This window comes from Uloborus diversus, chromosome 6 (genome assembly GCF_026930045.1).
Source record: "Uloborus diversus isolate 005 chromosome 6, Udiv.v.3.1, whole genome shotgun sequence".
Lineage (NCBI taxonomy): Eukaryota > Metazoa > Arthropoda > Arachnida > Araneae > Uloboridae > Uloborus > Uloborus diversus.
In genome coordinates, this window is record NC_072736.1 from 44,460,718 (window position 1) to 44,482,662 (window position 21,945).

Genomic DNA, 21,945 nt, shown 5'->3' on the forward strand with positions numbered 1-21,945 from the left:
CGACCATATGAACTTTATTTCTATATTGGATAATCAATGAAGAAGAAGAGCGATCATATTGTGTGCTCGCTGTTTGAAATATGTGTGCATTTAAGAATAATTCAGCAATCTTGATTTGTGTGGATTCATTTTTCAACGCGACTAAAGCGCGCTCGGTTCATATTTATATTTCTTCTCATTATGAAATCGATGATGTTGCGTCATTTGAAATAACAAATGGATTCTGAGGAGAATAAAATAATCAAAACTCCTTGTACTGATGATAACACGCAAAAGGAGCTTATTGCGATCGTCGGTGATGATGCTGCAGTGAATGTCTCAAATGTCACGGATCCAAGTTCCGGTGCTGCTGACCAAGTGAAACTCGAAATAAATAAACCCGTTGGGATTAAACCTGTCAAAAAAGATTTGCCGAATCTTGCCCCCATTAACACCCAACCACTTGTTAATGTTGCGGGGAGAGATGATGGGAATAGTTTGTCCGAAGACAGCAGTGAGAATTTAGAGTGCTTGGATTGGTCATGCTCAGGAAGTAGAGATGATGGGAGTGGGAACTTCCAAAATCAAACTCAGCGGCCAAAATCTGTATCATTCCATACGGGCTCTAGTCTTCCTGTTGAAAGAAAGATTTCTAATGGTAAGTCATAGAACCCATTATTTTTGAATGTATTATGTATATATTTCATAAAACATCCCTGGAAGTGGTAGTTCCAAATGTAGCAGAAAGTTTACTATTGTAGTGTTTTCCCCAAAACAAAAAAGGAGTAATACTTCCACATGAATGGCACTTTTTAATAGAAATTTTGTTGTAGAGAAGGTTCACTTTTTTGCATATAAAGCAAGTTTTTTTTTTCAATTTCCAATAAAATAACTCCAAAATCTGAGAAAATTCAAATTTTTAATTCAAATCAAATTTTAGTGTATGAGGGAAACAAATGTATATACTAGAGATGTACTGAGTACTCGGTAACTACTCGGTACTCGACCAAATTCTGATCAGATACTCGGCCAATACCGAGTAGTTGTAAAAAATTGAATATTGTCCAAGACACATACTAAAATTTATAAAAAAAGAGCAAGCATTATATTCTGCAGTCATTTACAATTAAAATTTATAAGTCAAATTTAAATTTTGAGAATAATGAAGTTTGTAATGCTTCAATGGAATAAATCTCTATTTTAATGTCCTCAAAATTAATAAAACTTATTTATTAAAAATTACGCAAAAAAAGGTTTGTATAGAAAATATGGAAATTAAAAATGGATTTTTGCTGCAAATAAAAATTAGTTATAAAAAATGTAAAAATACCTTTGCTTAAAAAATAAAAGGAAATAAAACAACGTTAAAAACACAGTGCAAGAACACTGCAGACACCTGTTTTGGTGTTACAAGGAATTCCTTTTTCAATGCACAAAATGGGACCTCATAAATTTAAAGGCATCCGACAAAAGTCGGATTTTTTTGTCGAATGTCTTGAATGTCTTTACGTTCTTTAGCTCATATGTTATGCACTAAAAAAGATGTTCCTGGTAATGGGGGGGGGGGGGCAGAAACATGTGTCTGCAGTGTTCCTGCACATTTGTTTTATTTGCTTTTAAAAATTATTTATGTTTGGCGGACTAGAACTATAATTGATTGGTATACAGTGAAACCCTCCTAACGGACACCCCTCTTATGCAGACAATTATTAATTCCCCAGTTCCAATGCAAATAACATTATTAAACCTCTGGTTAATTCCATATGTGACAGACATTACATCAGACAAACTATTTTTCTTAGTTTCAGGTACCAAATATTAAAATATGTTTATAAATTTTGGTGTACTAAGACATTTTTATGCCCTTATTACATACAAATAAAAAAAAATATTTTGTTGAATTAAATGTTTGAGTTATGAAGTAATAAAACACCGTGACAGACATTACAAAAAATGGACATGGAAATGAGCCGATGCCTCGTTGTTAACCAATTGCTCTGAATTGATTTATGTTATGGGTTCAAAAAAAAGTTGTTAGTAAACAAAGAATGCTTTCTACAATATTTAAGTGAAAAAAGTAAAAATTTCAAAAAAGGTTTTTTTTTTAAAAATATTTCAACTGTGTGACAGACATTACAAGATTTTGTGACAGACATTACATGTGCAAAATTTTTATTTAAATTTCTATCAGTAAATGAAAAATATTTATTTCTTATGACATTAAATGTTACAAATTGAATACTTAAATGATTTGGAAGATGAAAAATTGTTAAACTACGTTATTAAAGTTTGTAAAACCCACGAGAGTTGACCAAAGTTGGAGCAACTGTGGTCGCTACTATTTGTGTTTTATTATACCAAACAGCATGGTCTTCTGACTCAAATTTAAATAGTCCTTTTATTTTGACTGGCACAAGACACTTTATTTGGTACTGTTCTCCCTCTGTTTTAATTATTATACCATTAAACTTTTCATTGTCATATGTTGCAGTGACCCACTGACCGCATTGAAATTCTTCAGGAAATTTTTTAATAACATTACTTGGAGGTAATGGTATTAAAGAGCTTTCCACGCATTCTCCAGTATTAAAATTAAAAATTATTCCCTTTTTGCTGTCTGATATTGAACTATAAAATATTTTCCCTTCAGAGCGAGAACGGCAACTGTGCTTTCCTGGTATTTGGAATTCCCTTGATTTCTTCATCATCTATTCTCCACAAATTATCCCAATCTGCTTTCATTGCTTGAATGTTTTTCTGACCTGAACAATACATTCCAGGACAAACCCTTTTTGCTGCCAAAATCAACTTAGAAATTGTTACAATTTGATGCTTGCATATTTAAATAAACTATTGTGACAGACATTACACATGTGACAGACATTACATTTGTGACAGACATTACAAATTTAAAAACTCTCTATATAATTCAATCTTTTAGGTTTTTTAAAATTAACTACATGGACATGTTTCTTATAACACAGAATAAGAGGAAATATAAATAAAAGTATAAGATATAAACATATAATTGTTAAAACTTAAAAAAATTATGTTTTTTGTGACAGACATTACAGGTTTCAGAGAGATTATTCTAAAACCTTTAAAAAATTCAAAAACATTTTTTATCAATAACTTTGATGTTTTTCAAGTGCTCATGAATCATTTTTCTTGACTAATAAAACTTTTGAAAGGGATCCATTTCAAATTTTTAATTTAAAGGAAAATCAAAGTTGTGAAAATAAAGCTTGTAGTTTCGGTCAGAGAATTCACTCTAAAAAATACTTCATAAAAAATATTAAGATATAATAATAGCAGTGAATTTTATTAATTTCAAAAAATTTGTTTTATTTCCTACACATTATGATCCAAAACTAAAAGTTTTGATGAAATTTAAAAATTAGCAACTATGTCCACATATTCATGGAATTAACCCTCTGTCCTGCGGACACCTCTATATTGCGGACATAAAAATTTGTCCCGTTAATGTCCGCATTAGAGAGATTTTACTGTAATTTGTTTTAATTCCAACTTGAGTAATCATACCTTTTATTTATTTATTTTTAATTTTAAAAATAAATTTTTTGTAAAATTTTTGACACAAACAAAATTGTATATATAATGCATAGTTAAATTTCAGCAGGAATTTAGTTTTAAAAACTATTATATGAAACCAAAAAAACAGCAAAAACCATGCCCATGTAAATACATTAATTTCTAATTTCTCAAAGTCAGCAGGGAAAGTGTCCCTCCTGATCCTCTTTAAGTGACAGGCCTGCCTTGAGAGGCACACCTCACAGATTGAAAAGTACTGGCCTACACAGAGAACGAACAGCATTTGGTGTATAATTGAATTCTGATCAGCGGACGATGGGGAAGAGATAGAGAAATGAACTGCTTTTTTCTGACACGTGACAATAAGTTTTAAAATGGTTATTTCAATAAAAAATTTTCAGTAAAGCAGGATTATTAATGGATAATTTTCTGTTAAGCTTTAATAACTAAAAGGAGTATTATTTATTCCATTAAAATTTATAAAAGTTGAAACATTTCAAAAAAAAAGAGAAAGTTGAACGCATTAGCTCCGATAGGACTCATAATGTCAAAATATTGACTGTAACGCATACCTGATTAGCAGGCATTCAGGGGCTACTCGATAAGAGGTCACTGTGAACTTTCATAAACTTTCCTTTCCCAGAAAATTTTGTTTGACGAGTCTTCAAATTTCGAGTAGTTTTTTGCAAAATATTGCATTAAAAAGATATTCTCATTTATGTAGTGATGTGAGTAATTAGAAATTTCATTCAGAAAATCGAGAAGTAACCCAATCTGAATAGTATAAAATCGGGGAGCCCCTGCATGTATTACACTCAACAGAATGGTACTTACCTATCAGTCTTTTGATTTTTTGAAGATGGTTCCGTGGATGTTGATGATGATTCAGTTGTTAAAAATTGCTCAGGTTCAATTGATGTAGAAGGTTTGCTACATTTTCCCCTTTCAAGCCACCTCTCCATAGCCGTAATCGAATATGTAAAAAAAAGTATTTTTACCAAAATAGGAGCGCTCTTCAGGTCACCTACTCTCAAGACCAAAAGACCACATGAAATTATCTTTATTTTTGTCAGAACGTCCTTTTATTTCTGTCTTTTTTTCTGGTCATCTTGCTCTTCTTTTTTCGTTGGTCTATCGGAAGTGACGTGACATCACAGTATCCATCGTTATGCTGGCTTACGATTTGCTTTTGAAATTGCACTTTAATTTTTAGATTCCTCATCTTTTCTTCTGTAACGTAACGATTTTTTGGTCAAATTTGAGATGCCGCAAACACATTTGAGAAACCGCGCTTCGGTAAGGTACTTTGAAGCCATGTGTTGAATAATGTCAAACAATGACACGTCTCCTTTCCCTTTCTACCCCAAACTTAACCTTTGACCAGCTAAGTGATCTTCTAAATTTTTGTGCATCCTTTGGCCAGGGTGTTGTTGCCAGCTGCAAAAAACCGCCAAAGAGGTCTGGTGTCTCATTTTGTTTGGGTAACATTGGGGTCGCTATAAATTGAATCAAATCGGCGAAACAAACACTGCAAAACTCGAAACAGAAACCTGGAAGCGCCGAGAAACGAGATAAGAAAGAAAGGGGCAGAAGCTCAGATCCCCGTCTGACTTCTGTTGACTTATTAGGACGAGAGTCGTAAAAAAGGGGGGGTTGCATATACGCTGGAGACTCGACAATGGATGGTTGACATTGCACTCGGGAGAAGGTATCCCCTTTCTAGCATCCTCCACTGAAGCTAGTGTGCGCAGAGAGCAGAGCAATGGTTTGTCAATGGAGTTCACTTTCCGACTATCCGTTCATTATACACATCACATATTTTGTTTTTTTTAGTTCTTTTTTTTTCGATGTTCATTTCGTTTTATTTGATATGAATTAAACATGGTAAATTATATATTATGCAACTGTTTAAAGTCTTCAAAGCAAAAATAATTTCCCCAAAATAATGAATTTCATCTTGACAGTTATCGAGGGGGTCTGATTTTCAAGTATTGAAGGGGTCCGGTCCTCAAATATGGGGAGGTCCGGACCCCTTGGACCCCCCCCCCCCTGGCCGCGACGCCCATGAACATCAGTATACAATGAGCAGGCAATATGCTTAGTAAGGAGTTTTTTTGCTCTCACTCATGTATCCATAAAAGCAAGATTCACAATTATTAGGCGATGCACATATCTACAGCAAATGTATCTGCACAGCAGCTAATGTATCCTCGCACGTTCCTCTATTTTCTCTTGTTATGCATCAAATGTTAACTTAAAGGAGGAACGGCAAAGTGCTCTCTTAAAAAGGCCCGGGAAAACATTACTGTAAAATGAAAAAAAAAAGAAAAGAGGATAAAATAAAATGTGATAAGTAACTTAGCCAGCCCGTCATTTCAGAATTTTCAATGGGGAGGGAGGTATGAATTCAATGTATTTTATAAGATAAAGGCATCAAAATACAAGCAAAACTACGTAATATTTTTAAAACCCGAATTGCCCATATGATGGGCCAATAACTTAGATCAGAGGTGTGGAATCTGTTTAAAAGCACAAAAAAATCTGGGGGGAAAAATTTGCGCTGTTGGAGTATTTCTGCAGACGAAATTTTAATGAGTGATTTTTCATAACATTTTGGTGTCATGCAGAAATATCTCGCTAGATTTTTTGTGACGCTTAGTTGCTCCACATAATAGTCTTCAAATGTTATGCAAATGTAGTTTGAAAATTTTATGCTTGGGCGAGGTTATCTGCTTGAATTAAATTACATTATAAAATATATTGAAGTTTTATTTTTCTGAAAATTCATCTCATACTGCAGAACTTGATTTTTAATTTCCATCCGTCCAGCATTTGCCAATAATTAGCAAACGTTTTTAACCCTTGCATTCTGTAAAGATTTTTTTGTGATGCTTAAAAACATATTCAAAATAATATCAAATTCATTACAGAGCACACTACAATGGTTTTACTCGTATTAACAAATTAAAAGTATACGACATATTCATTCCTATTAGGGCTCGACCGATGGCATTTTTTGGCCGATGGGCCGATGCCGATTGTTGGCCGATTGCTCAAAGATGGCCGATGGCCGATGGCCGATTGTTTTCCTCCAAATGGCCGATGGCCGATGGCCGATGGCCGATGCCGTTGGCCGATGGCAAAAAAAGAAAAAAGAAAAAGAAATCAAACAGAAATAAATTGATAAAATTGTCAGGGATTTAAAAGATCGTTGATTCATTTCACTTTACTTCCGTTCTACGAATAAGGAATTGTAATCACAAAAAAAAAAAAAAAAAATCAGATTTTGACCTAAATTTCTATTTTACGATCACTCAATTTAAACTTCACAAGTTTTTTCGGCACATCTGCTGTACATGCATATGTACCTAAGAACATATAGATGACCGAAATATCCATTTTGAACGCCTCCTCAGTTAATTATCGCAAATTCTCTAGTGATGTCTTCATGCGCGTAAACTTGCGTCACTCAAAAACTTTATGAAATAGCAAGTTGAAAACTCATATGTACGTATTATGATCTAAAAGTTAGAGGACAAGTTGTATAAAACCTTACCCTGAATAGTTCACATTACCGAAGCACATCGATCTACAAAGTAGTCGCCTATATGTATATACAAATTGAACATATAACTAAGATTTTAGAAAAAGATTGTAATGATGTATGGATTTAGGAACACTAAACGTAATTAAAAAACATTAAACTATGTTGTTTAATCATTCCCAAAAGAAATAATAATAATAATAATAAAACAATGAAACCTTCAACAAATTACGCAATTAAAGTGGAAAGATTGCACGTAGACATTTTTTAGTCATCAAATTAAACAAAAAAGGTAACAGATAAATTACAATATTAAATCATAATAGGAATATTTTTATACTTATTTAAAATTTATGAATAGAAAATTTTGCATTTTTCAGAAAACTAAAACAGTGACATAAATTTTGCTGAAAAAGAAAAAGCCATGAAAAGAGCGAGGTTCTTAAAACGCAGCTACAATAAACAAACTCAATATTTACACCAAGTTAATAACTGAATACATATACTACTTGATTTGTTGTTTGCACACATAATATTAAACAATTTGATTGTTTAATCTTTGATGAAGCTTTACAAACATGTTAAAATTAAATTGTTCAATATAACAATAATTTTCTGAAATTTAAAAAATTACATAATAGAAAATCCTTGAAACTTTTCCATAAGAAACGAAAATAAGTTATTCATTGATTTTATATAAATACATTAAAATAGTTACTTACGACAGAAAAAAATCAATCGCAAAAAAGATGGCGCATTACAAAATGGGGGGGGGGGGGGGGGGGGTCACCCTCTGATTTTGCAGTAACTCACACTTCGGCCCCAACCTCGGCCTAATTTTTTTCAGTACAGAACCGCTAAAGCCAACGCATTGGAAGAGTTTCTGAATCTATCTCAGCGCTTCCGAAGAAAACAATTCAAAAGTCTTTTCGATTTCCGAATTATGTCACCATTCAAAACGTCTTTAATCAATTTCTAACATTAATGCTCTAAATTCTTTCTAAACAATAGATAAAGTTTTTGAAAAAAAATCTCTAGTTTTATGAATGGTGTTAGTTTTAAACAACTCAAAAAAACAACTAGAGTTTAATTTCAAAAATTGAGGGAGTGGGAGGAGGGACGCGCAAGTGTTCTTGGAAATTCAAAAAATAGTCGTAAAAAATAGAGTTCAAAATAATCATAAACATTGAGCAGAAAAACCCTCTCAAAACTTGCACCCGAGTTTGTTTTGATGTGCGGTGGCGGATTTAAAATATAGCAAATGTTGCAATTGCGCGAGAGGCACCATAATCATAGTGGCACCGTAGGAGTTAGAAAAATGCTTGTGATAAATGTTTTACAACTTCTGTGATAGGGAAATAGGGCCCCAAAATGTATTTCGACGGGCCCCAAACTTGTAACTCCGCCGAAGCGATACAGAAAAGACTGCATTACTGTGATTTATTTTACAAATTATCAAAAATACCCGGCGTCGCCTGGGTCAGTCATAATTGCGAGAAACAATAGCTACTTTCTTCCGTTTTCTGTTTTAACTGAAAGAACTCAAAACACATCGCTTTGACGTCATTAAAAATCGAGCTTCTTCCTTACCCATAAAAGTAAAATAGCAATAAGTATAAAGAACGAACGAATATTAATTTAGAAACGAAAGCACGAATTTAAGCATATAAAAATTTGAAGAATTTCCAAAATACGAACTAGCAAAAACAAAGATCACTAAAAAAAACCGTGCGCTTTATTTAATTAAATAGTACACACACAAAAAAAAGTTCTCTACTAGGTTTCTTTAAGGGTGCAAAAAGTAGAGTTTCCAAAAGTTTAAATGACTTTAAACTCATGTTTGCTCCGGAGAAGCCTTGATTCAAAATTTTCATTATGATTACTTTTAATATTGCTGTTGTTAGGCAACGAATTTTTGTAACAATGGGTTTTATAATCGCGACTCCAGAGCTCGAATACGCTACTTTGCGGTGAAAAACCAATGCTAAAGAAAAAGGTAAAACATTCCATTCCACGTGTTTTCTTTGGGGTAAACTACAGGCTTCTAGCAGTTTGTGGTGTAATGTAATTTCAGAAGAATAGAAAAGAAGGCTTCTCACAAACACGATGAAAAATTAATGTCATTCACTACGCGTCAAAGAAAGTTTTACGGTATTTTTTTGTTTTACCTTTTTCATCCGCCATTAGACAGTGGCTGCTGCGCCCCCTATAGTTTATTGGAGTTGCGAATTTAATCACTTAATGGGGAAATTATATGAAATTTACTGTTTTCCACCATAACTTTTTAAAACTAAGTTTATAAGGAATAAATTGTAGCCTAAGTTGTTCACGGATAATATAGCTATATATGGTGAAAAAATTATTAAAATCCGTCCAGTACTTTTGAAGTTTACCCCCGGACTTCCCCACAGAAGCAGCCATATCTATCTATCTATCTATCTATCTATCTATCTATCTATCTATATATATATATATATATATATATATATATATATATATATATATATATATATATATATATATATATATATATATATATATATATATATATATATATATATATAAATGAATGTTTGTCTGTATGTCATCCAAGAACTCAAAAACTACCCGGCAGATTTGGCTGAAACTTTCACCGTTTGTTATTTTTGGTACTGGGAATATTTATAGACCAGTTCGAAAAAAGTGACAATCCATTGGATAAATACGAATAAAATTATCGGCTGCAGAAATTAATTCGCGTGAAAGATCTCATTGATAAGAAGTTAGCTGTTGCCATTTTTCTTGAGTTTGAACAAATAAATTCTTTCTTTATTGTTTTATGGCTTTTCATGCAACGGGGGATTTAAAACTTTTTCTATTTGATATTTTTAGCGATTGATTGATCTTGCAAACTGCGTGAGTACAAAATTTGAGTATAGTCACGGCTTCACTTGATACCTGGACCGATTATTATGAAAATTGCTATATATGTGTATTTTTCCACGAAGAAGGTGCATAATATGCTCATTGAAGCCACTCACCACCAGGTGGCACTGCAGAGTAGCAACTTCTGCCCCGTTCAACCGATTGTCATGAAAATCAGTATTGTAACGGATTCGGTGCGACTTCCGCTTTCTTGAAATGAAGACACAGTTCTTGATAAAAACACAGGAAATTTATTTACACTATGTACAGGAAAGATCGTCAACAACTGCTAAATTATTCATCAGCAATAAAGCAATTATCACACAACACCGTAAACTCAACGTTTACACACGTATTTACTTCCAAATACGAAAACAACACAGCGAAATGCCTCGCTATAAACAGAGCAAAAATGCACTCAGTTCGAAAATCTCAATCGAAACTAACTGTTTATCCATCGCTAACGGCTTAAATACACCGAAAAGAATTTTCTCAAATATTCCACACGCTTCTCGAAATGCGTTGACCGTTATCAAATTTTATCAATGAACAAAAAGGGAATAGGGGTCGTATATTTTAGCCATATGAAAAAGGGGTTGTATATTCATTACGGGAAACTATTTACAGGTTACGTTACTACAATAATTACTATTTACAGGATTTGTAACATTGCCCCCTTCCTAAGGACTGCACGTCCCGGGCAGTACAATCCCCAGAAAGGGTGCCAAACTTCTATCACATGTTCACAAATATACACATTAATTAATAACTAACAGATACAGAAAACACAATAATAACAAGAAATATTACTAAACATTAAAAGCAAAAATTATCTACAACTTTTATGTTATCAACCATGGTTGTTTACGTAATACTCATGAACTATGGCCATAGTATGGGGCTAACCGATCATAATGTACAACCCTAGGTTTTGCATTAGGTGATTTTTGGATCCTCACTACGACGTCATTTAGTCGGTTAACGACTTTGTAGGGTCCATCCCAATGCGACTGCAATTTGGGTGACAGACCTTTCCGTCGGATGGGATTCCATAACCAAACCTTGTCGCCTTCGTTGAATTCATGTCCAGTAGACCTTGTGTCGTATCTGGTCTTCATCTTCTCCGCCGCGATGTTGATTCGCTCTCGTGCGAAGTTATGAACGTCTTCCAACCGGGCCTGGAGATCCTGGATGTACTCCTCAGGCGATGCAGGCGCATCCGGAGGACGACCGAAGACGAGATCACAAGGTAGCCGAAGCTCTCGTCCGAAGAGCATCTGAGATGGGGCATATCCGGTAGTCTCATGGACAGCACTGCGGTAGGCCAGCAGGAACAAAGGTAGCTTCTTGTCCCAATCCTGTTGATTTCTGGATACCATAAGTGAGAGATTATTCAGGATTGTGCGGTTAAATCTCTCCACCATGCCGTCCGATTGTGGGTGTAGTGGTGTTGTCCTAGTTTTCTCAATTCCGAAAATTTGACATAGGCCCTTAAACACAGCAGAGATGAAATTCCTCCCTTGATCGGAATGAATCTGCAAAGGTGTTCCGTATCTCGAGATCCAATGTTGGACTAGAGTCTCTGCTACGGTGGTAGCCTCTTGATCTGGAATGGGATATGCTTCCGGCCATTTGGTGAAGTAGTCGATGGAAACAAGAATGTATTTGTTCCCATCAGCAGTTCTTGGAAGAGGACCCAGGATGTCGATCCCAATTCGTTCGAAAGGAGCTCCAACGTTGTACAGATGTAGCTTCCCTCTGCTTCTCTTCTTCGGTCCTTTACGAGCAGCACAGGCGTCACAAGAATGGCACCACTTCTCCACGTCATCCTTCGCCTTGCTCCAGAAGAAGCGCTCCCGAACTTTATTGAGGGTTTTCAAGACACCAAAATGTCCTCCAGTCGCACTACTATGTATTTCTTTCAGAACATCTGAAATCCTGGATCGAGGAAGTAGTAACTGCCACCTAGATGTCTTGCCGTCGTCAGATTCCCATTTCCGGTGTAGCACGCCGTTCCGTAAATGGAGTGAGTTCCATAAAGCCCAGTATCTTTTTGTTGCAGGACTGAAGATGGAAACGTCCTGCCAGCTAGGGCGTCGACTGTCACTTTCCATGAACTCTAAAATTGGTTTTATGTCGGGGTCTTCAAGTTGATCTTTTCGAACTTGGTCATCACTCCATGGATCAGGTTCTGATGATGTTGGAGTCACTGTCACCTGATAGGCGGTAGGGCTAGTCGTTCCAAACTGTTTCTCGATTCGGGAACAATAGTGGCAGTTCTCAGAACAGGGTCTCCTTGATAAAGCGTCAGCATTACCGTGAGATAACCCTTTTCGATGCTTGATCTCCATGTCATATTCCTGGAGCCGCTGTATCAGTCTGGCTATCTGACCTTCCGGATTTTTGAAGTTCAAAAGTCAAGTTAATGAGGCATGATCTGTCCGAAGCAGAAATTTTCGGCCGTAAAGGTAATGATGGAAGTGTTCTACAGCTTTCACTATGGCAAGTAACTCCTTTCTGGTGACGCAGTAATTTCGCTCCGACTTTGATAAGCATTTGCTCCAGTAAGCGATGACATGTTCATTTCCGTCAATTTCTTGGGATAAAACAGCTCCGATGCCCTCGTTGCTCGCATCAGTGTCCAGGATGAAGGATTTTTCAGGCTGAGGATACGCGAGGATAGGCGTTGATGTTAAAGCCTCCTTCAGTCGTAGAAATGCATCTTCGCATTCTTTGGACCATTCAAACTTTTGCTTGCTCTCCGTCAGCTTATGCAAAGGTCGTGCAATGTTGGAAAAACCCTTTACAAACTTCCTGTAGTATGTGCAGAGCCCCAGGAAACTTCGCAGCTGATGGATGTCTTCGGGACGACTCCAACTCTTGACTGCAGATACCTTCTCTGGATCGGTTTGTACACCCTCAGAAGAAATGATGTGACCAAGGTAGTTCACTTCCCGGCGGAACAAATTACATTTGGACGGGCTTAACTTCAGATTGGCTTCCTTAAGCTTTTGCAGCACTTTCCTAAGATTTGCCAGATGTTCTTCGAAACTGCGTCCCACGATGATGATATCGTCTAAGTAGACCAGACAGGATTCGTAGGAAAGTCCTCTTAACACTGTCTCCATAAGACGCTCGAACGTAGCTGGTGCATTGCAGAGGCCGAAGGGCATCACTTTAAACTGCCATAAGCCTTGTCCAGTTGTAAACGCTGTCTTCTCTCGATCATCAGGATGTATCTCAACCTGCCAGTAGCCGCTCTTCAAGTCCAGGGTCGAAAACCACTTGTGTCCGGAAAGAGTGTCCAAGGTGTCGTCTATCCGTGGAAGAGGGTAACTGTCTTTCTTGGTGATTTCATTCAGCCGTCGGTAATCGACACAAAATCTGGTGGAGCCATCTTTCTTTCGGACCAAGACGATGGGAGAGGCCCAAGGGCTGGATGACGGTTCGATGACATCATTCTCCTTCATCTCTTTCAGGAGGGTCTCAACTTCTTCCTTTTTGGCGAATGGTAGTCGTCTTGGATGCTGCTTAATAGGGGGGTGTTCTCCAGTGTAAATCCTATGCTGCGTTAAATTCGTACGGCCGACATCCTCCGATGCTGATGAAAACAGATGCTTGAAGTCATCCACCAATTGTTCCGCAGCAGTTCTTTGATCTTTCGATAATGCCGCACTCCCAATTAACTTCGATGTCAAGGACTCGGAAGACATAGTCTCGGGGAAATTGATTCTTCTAATGATGCAGTTTACTGGAGTACAAGTTGCCAACACTTCACCTTTTCGGATATTCCTTGGCCTTTCACTCACGTTGGCGACTCTCACAGGAATTACATCCTTAGAAAGGTCCACAAGCGTAGATGCTACCAGCACTCCTTTTAGGTTATTGCTTAGGTTAGGGTATTCAATGAGTCCAAATCGAAAACTGTTGCTTTCTTCAAGGGAGCCAGGTATTAATGATTCTGACCTTGAGGGAATCGATAAATCTGTTTGAGCTATTATTTGATGAGCGGATTTTACATCACTTTTTGCAGGGAAAACGGCTATGTCTTCTCTCATCGAGTGCAGCTCATTAGTCTTGAAGTCGAGAGTGAAGTCATATTTCTTCAAAAAGTCCAATCCGAGAATGAAGGGGTCTGTGATATTAGCGACGAATGCCGTATGATGGTAGGTGGCATTCCCAAACACTATTTCCAAGTCCACTTTACCGTCAATCTCAATTTTGTCACCTGTCACAGTCTGGAGACTTACGCGTGGCGATGTCCACAGCAGTTTCAATCCAAATTCACGAGCCACATCTGTCCTAATGATTGTCACATTGGCTCCAGTGTCAACAATCAGTCTGCAGGGGTTCCCATTTACATGTGCGTAAATGAAAAGTCCATCACTGCCACTACTAGAAGAGGAAATCTGCAGAGCTTTAGTGGTGGTGATTTCCTTCCCTCGCGTAGCTTGGCGAGCCGGACAACTCCTTCGCAGGTGTCCTTCACTACCGCATTTCCAGCACTTCTGCTCTTGTTTCTTTTGGGCTGTTATGCTGCTCAAATGTCTTGTCAAGTCACCGAGTTGTCTCTCAAGTTCAGCGAGGTGGGACGACCTGGAATCAGACTCATCAGCTTCCTGAGTCCGGATTAGATGGCGATCCACACGGGTTGCTTCTTGGGCGGCCTCGTATCTCATCGCATACACAACGGCAGAATTCAGGTCTTTGACATCCGCCATCCGTAGAGCTTTCTGGATTTCCGGATCTCGAACCCCGTCGATGTAGTAGTCGAGTGCCAGGTTGTCTCGAACATCCGCAGGGCAGTCGTAAAAAGCAAGATGAGACAGTCTCTCGATGTCCGCCGCAAGCTCTTGCAGGGTTTCCCCGGTTTTCTGGAAACGGGACTTCAACTGGAGTCGGCTGAAATCTTTCTGGCACTTCTCACCGAAGCGAAGCTCCAACGCAGATGTGAGGGCGGCGAAATCCAGGCGCTGGCTGTCCGGAAGGGTCTGGAGAATGTCCGCTGCGTCACCTCTCAGGGATGCTACAAGATGACAGGCCTTGGTAGCAGAGTCCCATCCGTTCGCTTCCGCCACTATCATGAATTGAGTTTTGTAAACTTGCCACGAAGTTTTCCCATCAAATGTGGCAAGTTTAATGGACGGTCGAGCAACCGATGTGGGAGTGCCAAACTGTACAGAGCTGCTTTCCGCGGTCGCCAATCTCCTTTCCACGTCCTTAAAGATCTCTTCTTTAAGTAGATGAAATCTTCTATCTTCTTCTTCAAATTTATTTTCTACAGCATTGAATCGGCTTTCAACGGTATCAAATTTTTCTTCAATTGCATCAACTCGATGCTCTATGTCATTAAATTTATTTTCCATCACAGTCTTTACCGAAATAAGGTCGTTTTTAATTTCTTCTTGGTTAGACGTTAAGTCCTTTTTCAGCACCGTTAAATCGCTTTTTAACTGGTCTTGATTTGCCAACATACTTGCAGTCAGATCACTTTTTACAGAGGTGATTGCGTCAAGAAGTTGTTTTAATTGGTCATCCATTGCGCGAGTAATCACCATAAAAACAAAGTCTATAAATTCAAACAGTCTTTATGAAAAAATGTCCAAAGTCAAACTTACTCCAAGAAAGTCCAGAAGAAGCCCCACGTTGGGCGCCAAATTGTAACGGATTCGGTGCGACTTCCGCTTTCTTGAAATGAAGACACAGTTCTTGATAAAAACACAGGAAATTTATTTACACTATGTACAGGAAAGATCGTCAACAACTGCTAAATTATTCATCAGCAATAAAGCAATTATCACACAACACCGTAAACTCAACGTTTACACACGTATTTACTTCCAAATACGAAAACAACACAGCGAAATGCCTCGCTATAAACAGAGCAAAAATGCACTCAGTTCGAAAATCTCAATCGAAACTAACTGTTTATCCATCGCTAACGGCTTAAATACACCGAAAAGAATTTTCTCAAATATTCCACACGCTTCTCGAAATGCGTTGACCGTTATCAAATTTTATCAATGAACAAAAAGGGAATAGGGGTCGTATATTTTAGCCATATGAAAAAGGGGTTGTATATTCATTACGGGAAACTATTTACAGGTTACGTTACTACAATAATTACTATTTACAGGATTTGTAACAGTATAATGATGTATTTTTTTGTTTGCGTAGCAACGCGCGTCGGGTACAGCTAGTTTATATGTAAAGATGAGGATACAACTCCTAAGAAAGCAATAAATGTCATGCTTGCTCCGGAGAAGCCTTGATTCAAAATTTTCATTGTGATTACTTTTAATATTGCTGTTGTTAGGCAACGAATTTTCCTAACAATGGGTTTTATATTTAATCATAACATGGGGAAATTACATGAAATTTAATGTTTTCCACCATAACTTTTTAAAACTAAGTTTTTAAGGAATAAATTATAGCCTAAAATGCTCCCCGATGATGTAGCTATCTGAAAAAATGGTTAAAACATGTCCAGTAGTTTTGAAGTTTACCCCGGACATCCCCACAGAAGTAGCCATTTATGTATATAGATATCGAAAAATTAAGAATTACCGTCGGCTCAAACGGAATCTAACAAAGTGACACAAAAACCGGTTTTGCCATTTCATATTTGTTTTCAAGGTATCCAATTCGGCAATATATTACCAAATGATCGTCAGTCTGAGAAGCTATATTAGTTTTGCATTGAAATAAGTAATTAATAGCCACAAAAAATGAGTAAACAGGCTTTTCAGAACACCCGATCGAAAACAAAAAGGGAAGTGCACAACTGGAAGTGCACACCCAAAATGCGAAAATTATCCTTCTACAGCTTACGATTTTTGAGTTATGACTTATGAGAGGTACATACGTACATCCAGCAGCAAGGAACAACGCAATAATAAACTTGTTTGGTACTTGAATGCAGTATTAAAAACTCTTCCAGGGGTGACTAAAATAGAAATTCATACTGAAATTTAGTAAACAATTTTATATGAAAACAACCTTTACTTTGTATTAAAAAGTAAAACATCAAAGGTCCTTTTTTTTTTTCAAAAACATCGGCCAGTTCCATCGGCTTTTCGATGTTTTTAAGGCCGATGGGCCGATGTTTCCTGCAATTTAGCATCGGCCGCCGATGCCGATGCCGATGGATAAATTGTTGAACAATCGGCGCCGATGCATCGGCCAGGCCGATGCATCGGTCGAGTCCTAATTCCTATAAGGGGCACTGTATTAGAATTATCTATCTTTTCAAAAAAAATCAGTCTGTAAGAACTGAATAAATTTCTTTTGGTGCTTAAAAATAAAAGAACATAATGAAAGGCCAACATTTGAAGGAAACTGCATACAAGTGTTCGGGGGTTACAAGGAACCCCTTCTCCAATACAAAAGAAATAAGCTAATGGATGAAAAGGCATCCAACAAAAGCTAATAAGCTCACTTCTTTTGCATTGCAAAAGAGTTCCTTATAACCCCAAACGCATGTAGTATTCAGTTTCTTGCAAATTTGGGCCTTATTTTGTTGTTGTTGTTTTTTTTAAATCAATCTGTGTCGTAATTTAAATATATTTAAAACATTGATAACAATTACAGTGAAACCTCCCTTAACGGACACTTCCGAATAAGGGACACCTCTAATTAACGGACATTTTTGCAAGTCCCAGTCCCTCAATATAGGTCATTCCATGTACGAGGGCTATCCAGAAAGTAGATTACGTTTTGGAATAAAAAATAAACAAAGTATAGGAAATTTTTTTTATTATATACAGATGAAAGCCACACTCAAATACTACTTTTCGACATAGTCACCATACAAATTAAGGCATTTATCGTAGCGATGTACGAGCTTGGAAATTCCTTCGTCGAAAAATTCGGCCGCCTGCGCCTTCAACCACTCCGTTACCTCTTCTTGCAGCTGTGCGTCGTCATCAAAACGCTGCATAGCCAGCCACTTCTTCATTGCTGGGAATAGGTGGAAGTCGCTCGGTGCCAGGTCGGGACTGTACGGTGGATGAGGAAACAACTCCCACTTAAAAGATTCAAGAACTTTACGAGTGACATTTGCCGTGTGGGGCCGGGCGTTGTCGTGAAACAACAAGATCTTAGAGCTCAACATTCCTCTGCGCTTGTTTTGAATTGCTCTTCTGAGTTTTTGGAGAGTTTGGCAATACCTTTGAGAGTTTATTGTAGTGCCTCTTTCCAGGAAGTCCACCAAAATCACACCTTTTCTGTCCCAAAAAACAGTCGCCATGATCTTCCTTGCCGACATTGTTTGCATGCATTTCTTGGGTTTTTGGGGAGAACTTGTGTGCCCCCACTGCATTGATTGCGATTTCGTTTCACAGTTCACGTGTTTCACCCATGTTTCGTCACCAGTAACGATGCGATCGAGTAAAAAGTCACCATCCTTATGGTAAGCGTCCAAAAAGTTCAACGCTGCAGCCATTCGCTGATTTTTGTGGTCCTCTGTCAAGATTTTTGGAATCCATCTTGCACAAAACTTGTGGTAACCAAGCTTTTCGCTGATGATTTCGTGCACCAAACTTCGCGAAATTTGTGGAAAACTTAAAGAAAGTTCCGTTATTGTGAAATTTCGATTTTCCCGGACTTAAGCATCGACTTTTTCGAGAAGTTCGGCGTTCACTATGCTGGGTCTCCCACTTCGATCTTCGTCGTGAACATTGGTTCGGCCATTTTTAAATCTTATGACCCACTGACGCACTCCACCTTCAGTGATAATGTTGTCCCCATACACTTCACAGAGCTGCCGATAGATTTCTATCGGTTTACAGTTTTTTGCAGTCAGAAACCTTTATTACTGCGCGCACCTCGCAGCTCGCGGGATTTTCAATTAACGCAGACATTTCAAACCGTCACAGTATCTGAACGAACACAGCACGAACCTCTCACTAGCACGGCTAGATGCAGACTGAGCTGCGCAACGCTTTGACCCCAAGATGGCCGCGCTAGCCCCGCCCCTAGCGGCCACAGACGAAAACGTAATCTACTTTCTGGATAGCCCTCGTAATTCACTCAATTCACTCTGAATAACGGACACTCCGAATAACGGGCAGTTATTTCACAAAAAAATTTCCTTGCGATCGTAGCACTTCCGGTTTTTTTTTCTTTTTCTTTTCACAGCTTAGTAACTGCTTGCCTTACAAAGCTTTTCATCCTCCACAACTGATATTCCACCTCCCCCCCCCCCGTCATTTCCTCATCACTGTTTCTTGGAATTAAAAGGGTGGTAATGTGCAGAGGCAGCGATTGGGGCTTAAAAGTTGGGGGCAGAAAGAAAAAAAAGAACTAAAAGACATGGTACTTTTTGCGGGCAGCAAAAAATGAAAAAGAGAAAAAAAGTCATACTTTGGTTACGGCTAGTTTTGAGAGTATTAAAGCAGATAAGTGAAAACTGATGTCAGTCTAACAATTAACGTACGTTTTTCTTAAGATTTTAATGAATTTTGTACACAATAACTATTTAAAAGTTAAGATAAAAAAGAGGAAACTCGCGCTTTTTCTAACTGGGGCTCTCGGACGATGCAATTGAGCAAACCAGCGCCGATGGCGCCGTGGTTTCGTTGGGTTGTTTAATTTTTAGACATGAAAAAGATTTGCCCATATTCAAGGTCATATTGCCAACTGCCAATCATGCAATAGTGATACTCGAGATAAAATAAATAAATTAACCATAAAACGTGTGTGTGGGGGGGGGGAGGGGTTGCTCCGCCGAATCGCCGCCGTTGGTAATGGGATATTCATACCTTGAGATGAATTGAGAGGCAAGCGAATCTGCTTTTCATGCAGCAATCGTAGCTTTGCAGATGCAAACTTTCCTAAAGGCTTGTTGATTTAGTTGATTTTTTTTTGTGTGCCAATAATATTTGAGTTTTAAAATGGAAACTAAAAGAAAGAGACTGACATTGAAAGAAAAAATTAATGTTTTGGATGTTGCCGAAAAAGAAAAAATAAGTGTGCGTTGTCAAACTGTTTTAACTGATTACTTTAATTGATTAAATGCTTTTTAAGACAAGTGTGTGCTGTCAGTATACCTTTATTAAGAAAAAACATATTAATTACACTTGACGTAAAATGTAGTAAACCTTTTGCAATTGTTTCGATTGTGTTCTACAAAGGGAACAACAGCCCATTTTGAAAAAGGTAAATTAAGTAGTTCCTCCCAATAACGGAAAATACTTCTAGTCCCTTGACTGTCCGCTATTCGGAGGTTTCACTGAACCTAGTAAATATTTTGTTACAACTTCTTGGAAGAAATATTATATTAATTATACAGTTCAAGAGATACAGTTGAGCCCCATTTAACGAATTTCGCGATTTAACTAATTTTTCTCTATTTCTGACTAATATGAAGACAAAAAACCCTAGTTACTGAACAATAAACCCCGAATTAACAAATTATTTTAACAGCCTAAAAGTTTTTTTTTTTTTTTTTTTTTGTTAATTTGAGTTAGGAAATATTGGGTTGTTTTCCAAATGTTATATCCATATTGTCTGAAATAGAAAGCGACTTTTCTTGGAATCAGACATTTTTGACAGGCGAGAGGGCAACCAATGAATATTGATTTTGATGCAGAAAGCAATAATGAAACTCCCATTAAAACTTACTTTTTCAAATGCTTTACATGGCCTGGAATCTGTTAAAACGTATCTAATTTCTCATGCAGCAGGCTGCAAATGACACAGTATTTTCTTCTCTCCATAAAGTCGAAAGGGAACTATTTCGAGTCAAGTATCAAGGAAATTGTCTAACATCAATAAAACAGTACTTTAAAATTTTAAATTAACTAGTGTGTAATAAGTCGTGAAATGCTGAACAAAAAGTGTACACTTTCTAAGTATGGATATTTTTGTGCAGTTGCTTATTAAGGGTTTTAGATAAGATAAATGCAGTTTTTTAAATTTATTTTTCACACCCTGATTTTACGAATAGCCTTAATTTTACGTCAGCGTTAGAAATCAGTAAAAAATCCTACTGGTCCGTCGGACCAGTTAACATGAATATGCACTAATCCGCAGACATTATTGCTCGACCGATGGCATTTTTTGGCTGATGGGCAGGGTTGGCAAAAACCCGGGTTTTTTTAAAAAAGCCCATGGACCCAGGGTTTTTTGGTTTTTTTTAAATAAAACCCAAAAAAACCCAACTAAAGCTGGGTTTTTTAAAAGAAATGTGGGTTTTTTTTGTCTTTTTTTAGGGAAAATGTGGGGTGCTTGTAGCATATTGTAGCGTAAGTATATGGACAAAGCACAAAAATTGTCTTGGGGTAAAAAAAAGCTGGAAAATTCAGCGTTTTCTGAAGAAAAGTAAAAAAGACAACGGAACCCAAGAATGGTGAAGTTTCAGATTTTTTGGTTTCCATGATTACCAACAGTTAGGGCAAAGTTACTTCTCGAGTGATAAAATCTATTGTTCGTTTATTCGTTTTTAATTACTACATTTTTTCTGGATTTTACTTTATTGTATTTCATTTAGTCACGCAAAACTACTATAGAACCTCAAGTAGTTTAAATCCCTTTTTACTGAACTCCAACTTAATCAAGACATTTCTTTGAATTTTATGTTGCCTGTTTTTCTATTTCTGTGTACATAGTAAGAAATATTAAACTTTTTCATGAGATAATGAAAATACTGTACATCCTATTCTGTTTTCTGTCCGACCGTTTGTAAAACCTGTTAATTTCTAAAAAATATACCTTGTTTATTCGAGATTTGTGACGTGTTGGTTTGCAGAAAATAATTCACATGAAAGCCTTTTAGCTAGAGTAGTTTCCTCTGTACAATCTACAAATATTGGGAAAATCAGACGTGACATGACTTAGTCAAGATAATTTGAGTTATTTATTGACCAGTTAAAGAAAAAAGTTAAATATATTTATTTAAAATCTTTGAAGCATTTTGTTAATGACGTTAAGAGTTAAGAAATACTATTTAAGTTCAAAATTCATTT

General features: G+C 37.0%; 1 protein-coding gene across 1 annotated transcript in view; it reads left to right on the forward strand.

The window, feature by feature from the left end:
- The first annotated feature begins 216 nt into the window (after positions 1-216).
- LOC129224368 (inactive phospholipase C-like protein 2) overlaps positions 217-21,945 on the forward strand; it is a 92,330-nt gene continuing 70,601 nt past the window's right edge. The window contains exon 1 of the mRNA XM_054858810.1: positions 217-637. Coding sequence (XP_054714785.1) covers positions 217-637 — 421 coding nt within the window. The remainder of the gene's footprint in view (positions 638-21,945) is intronic.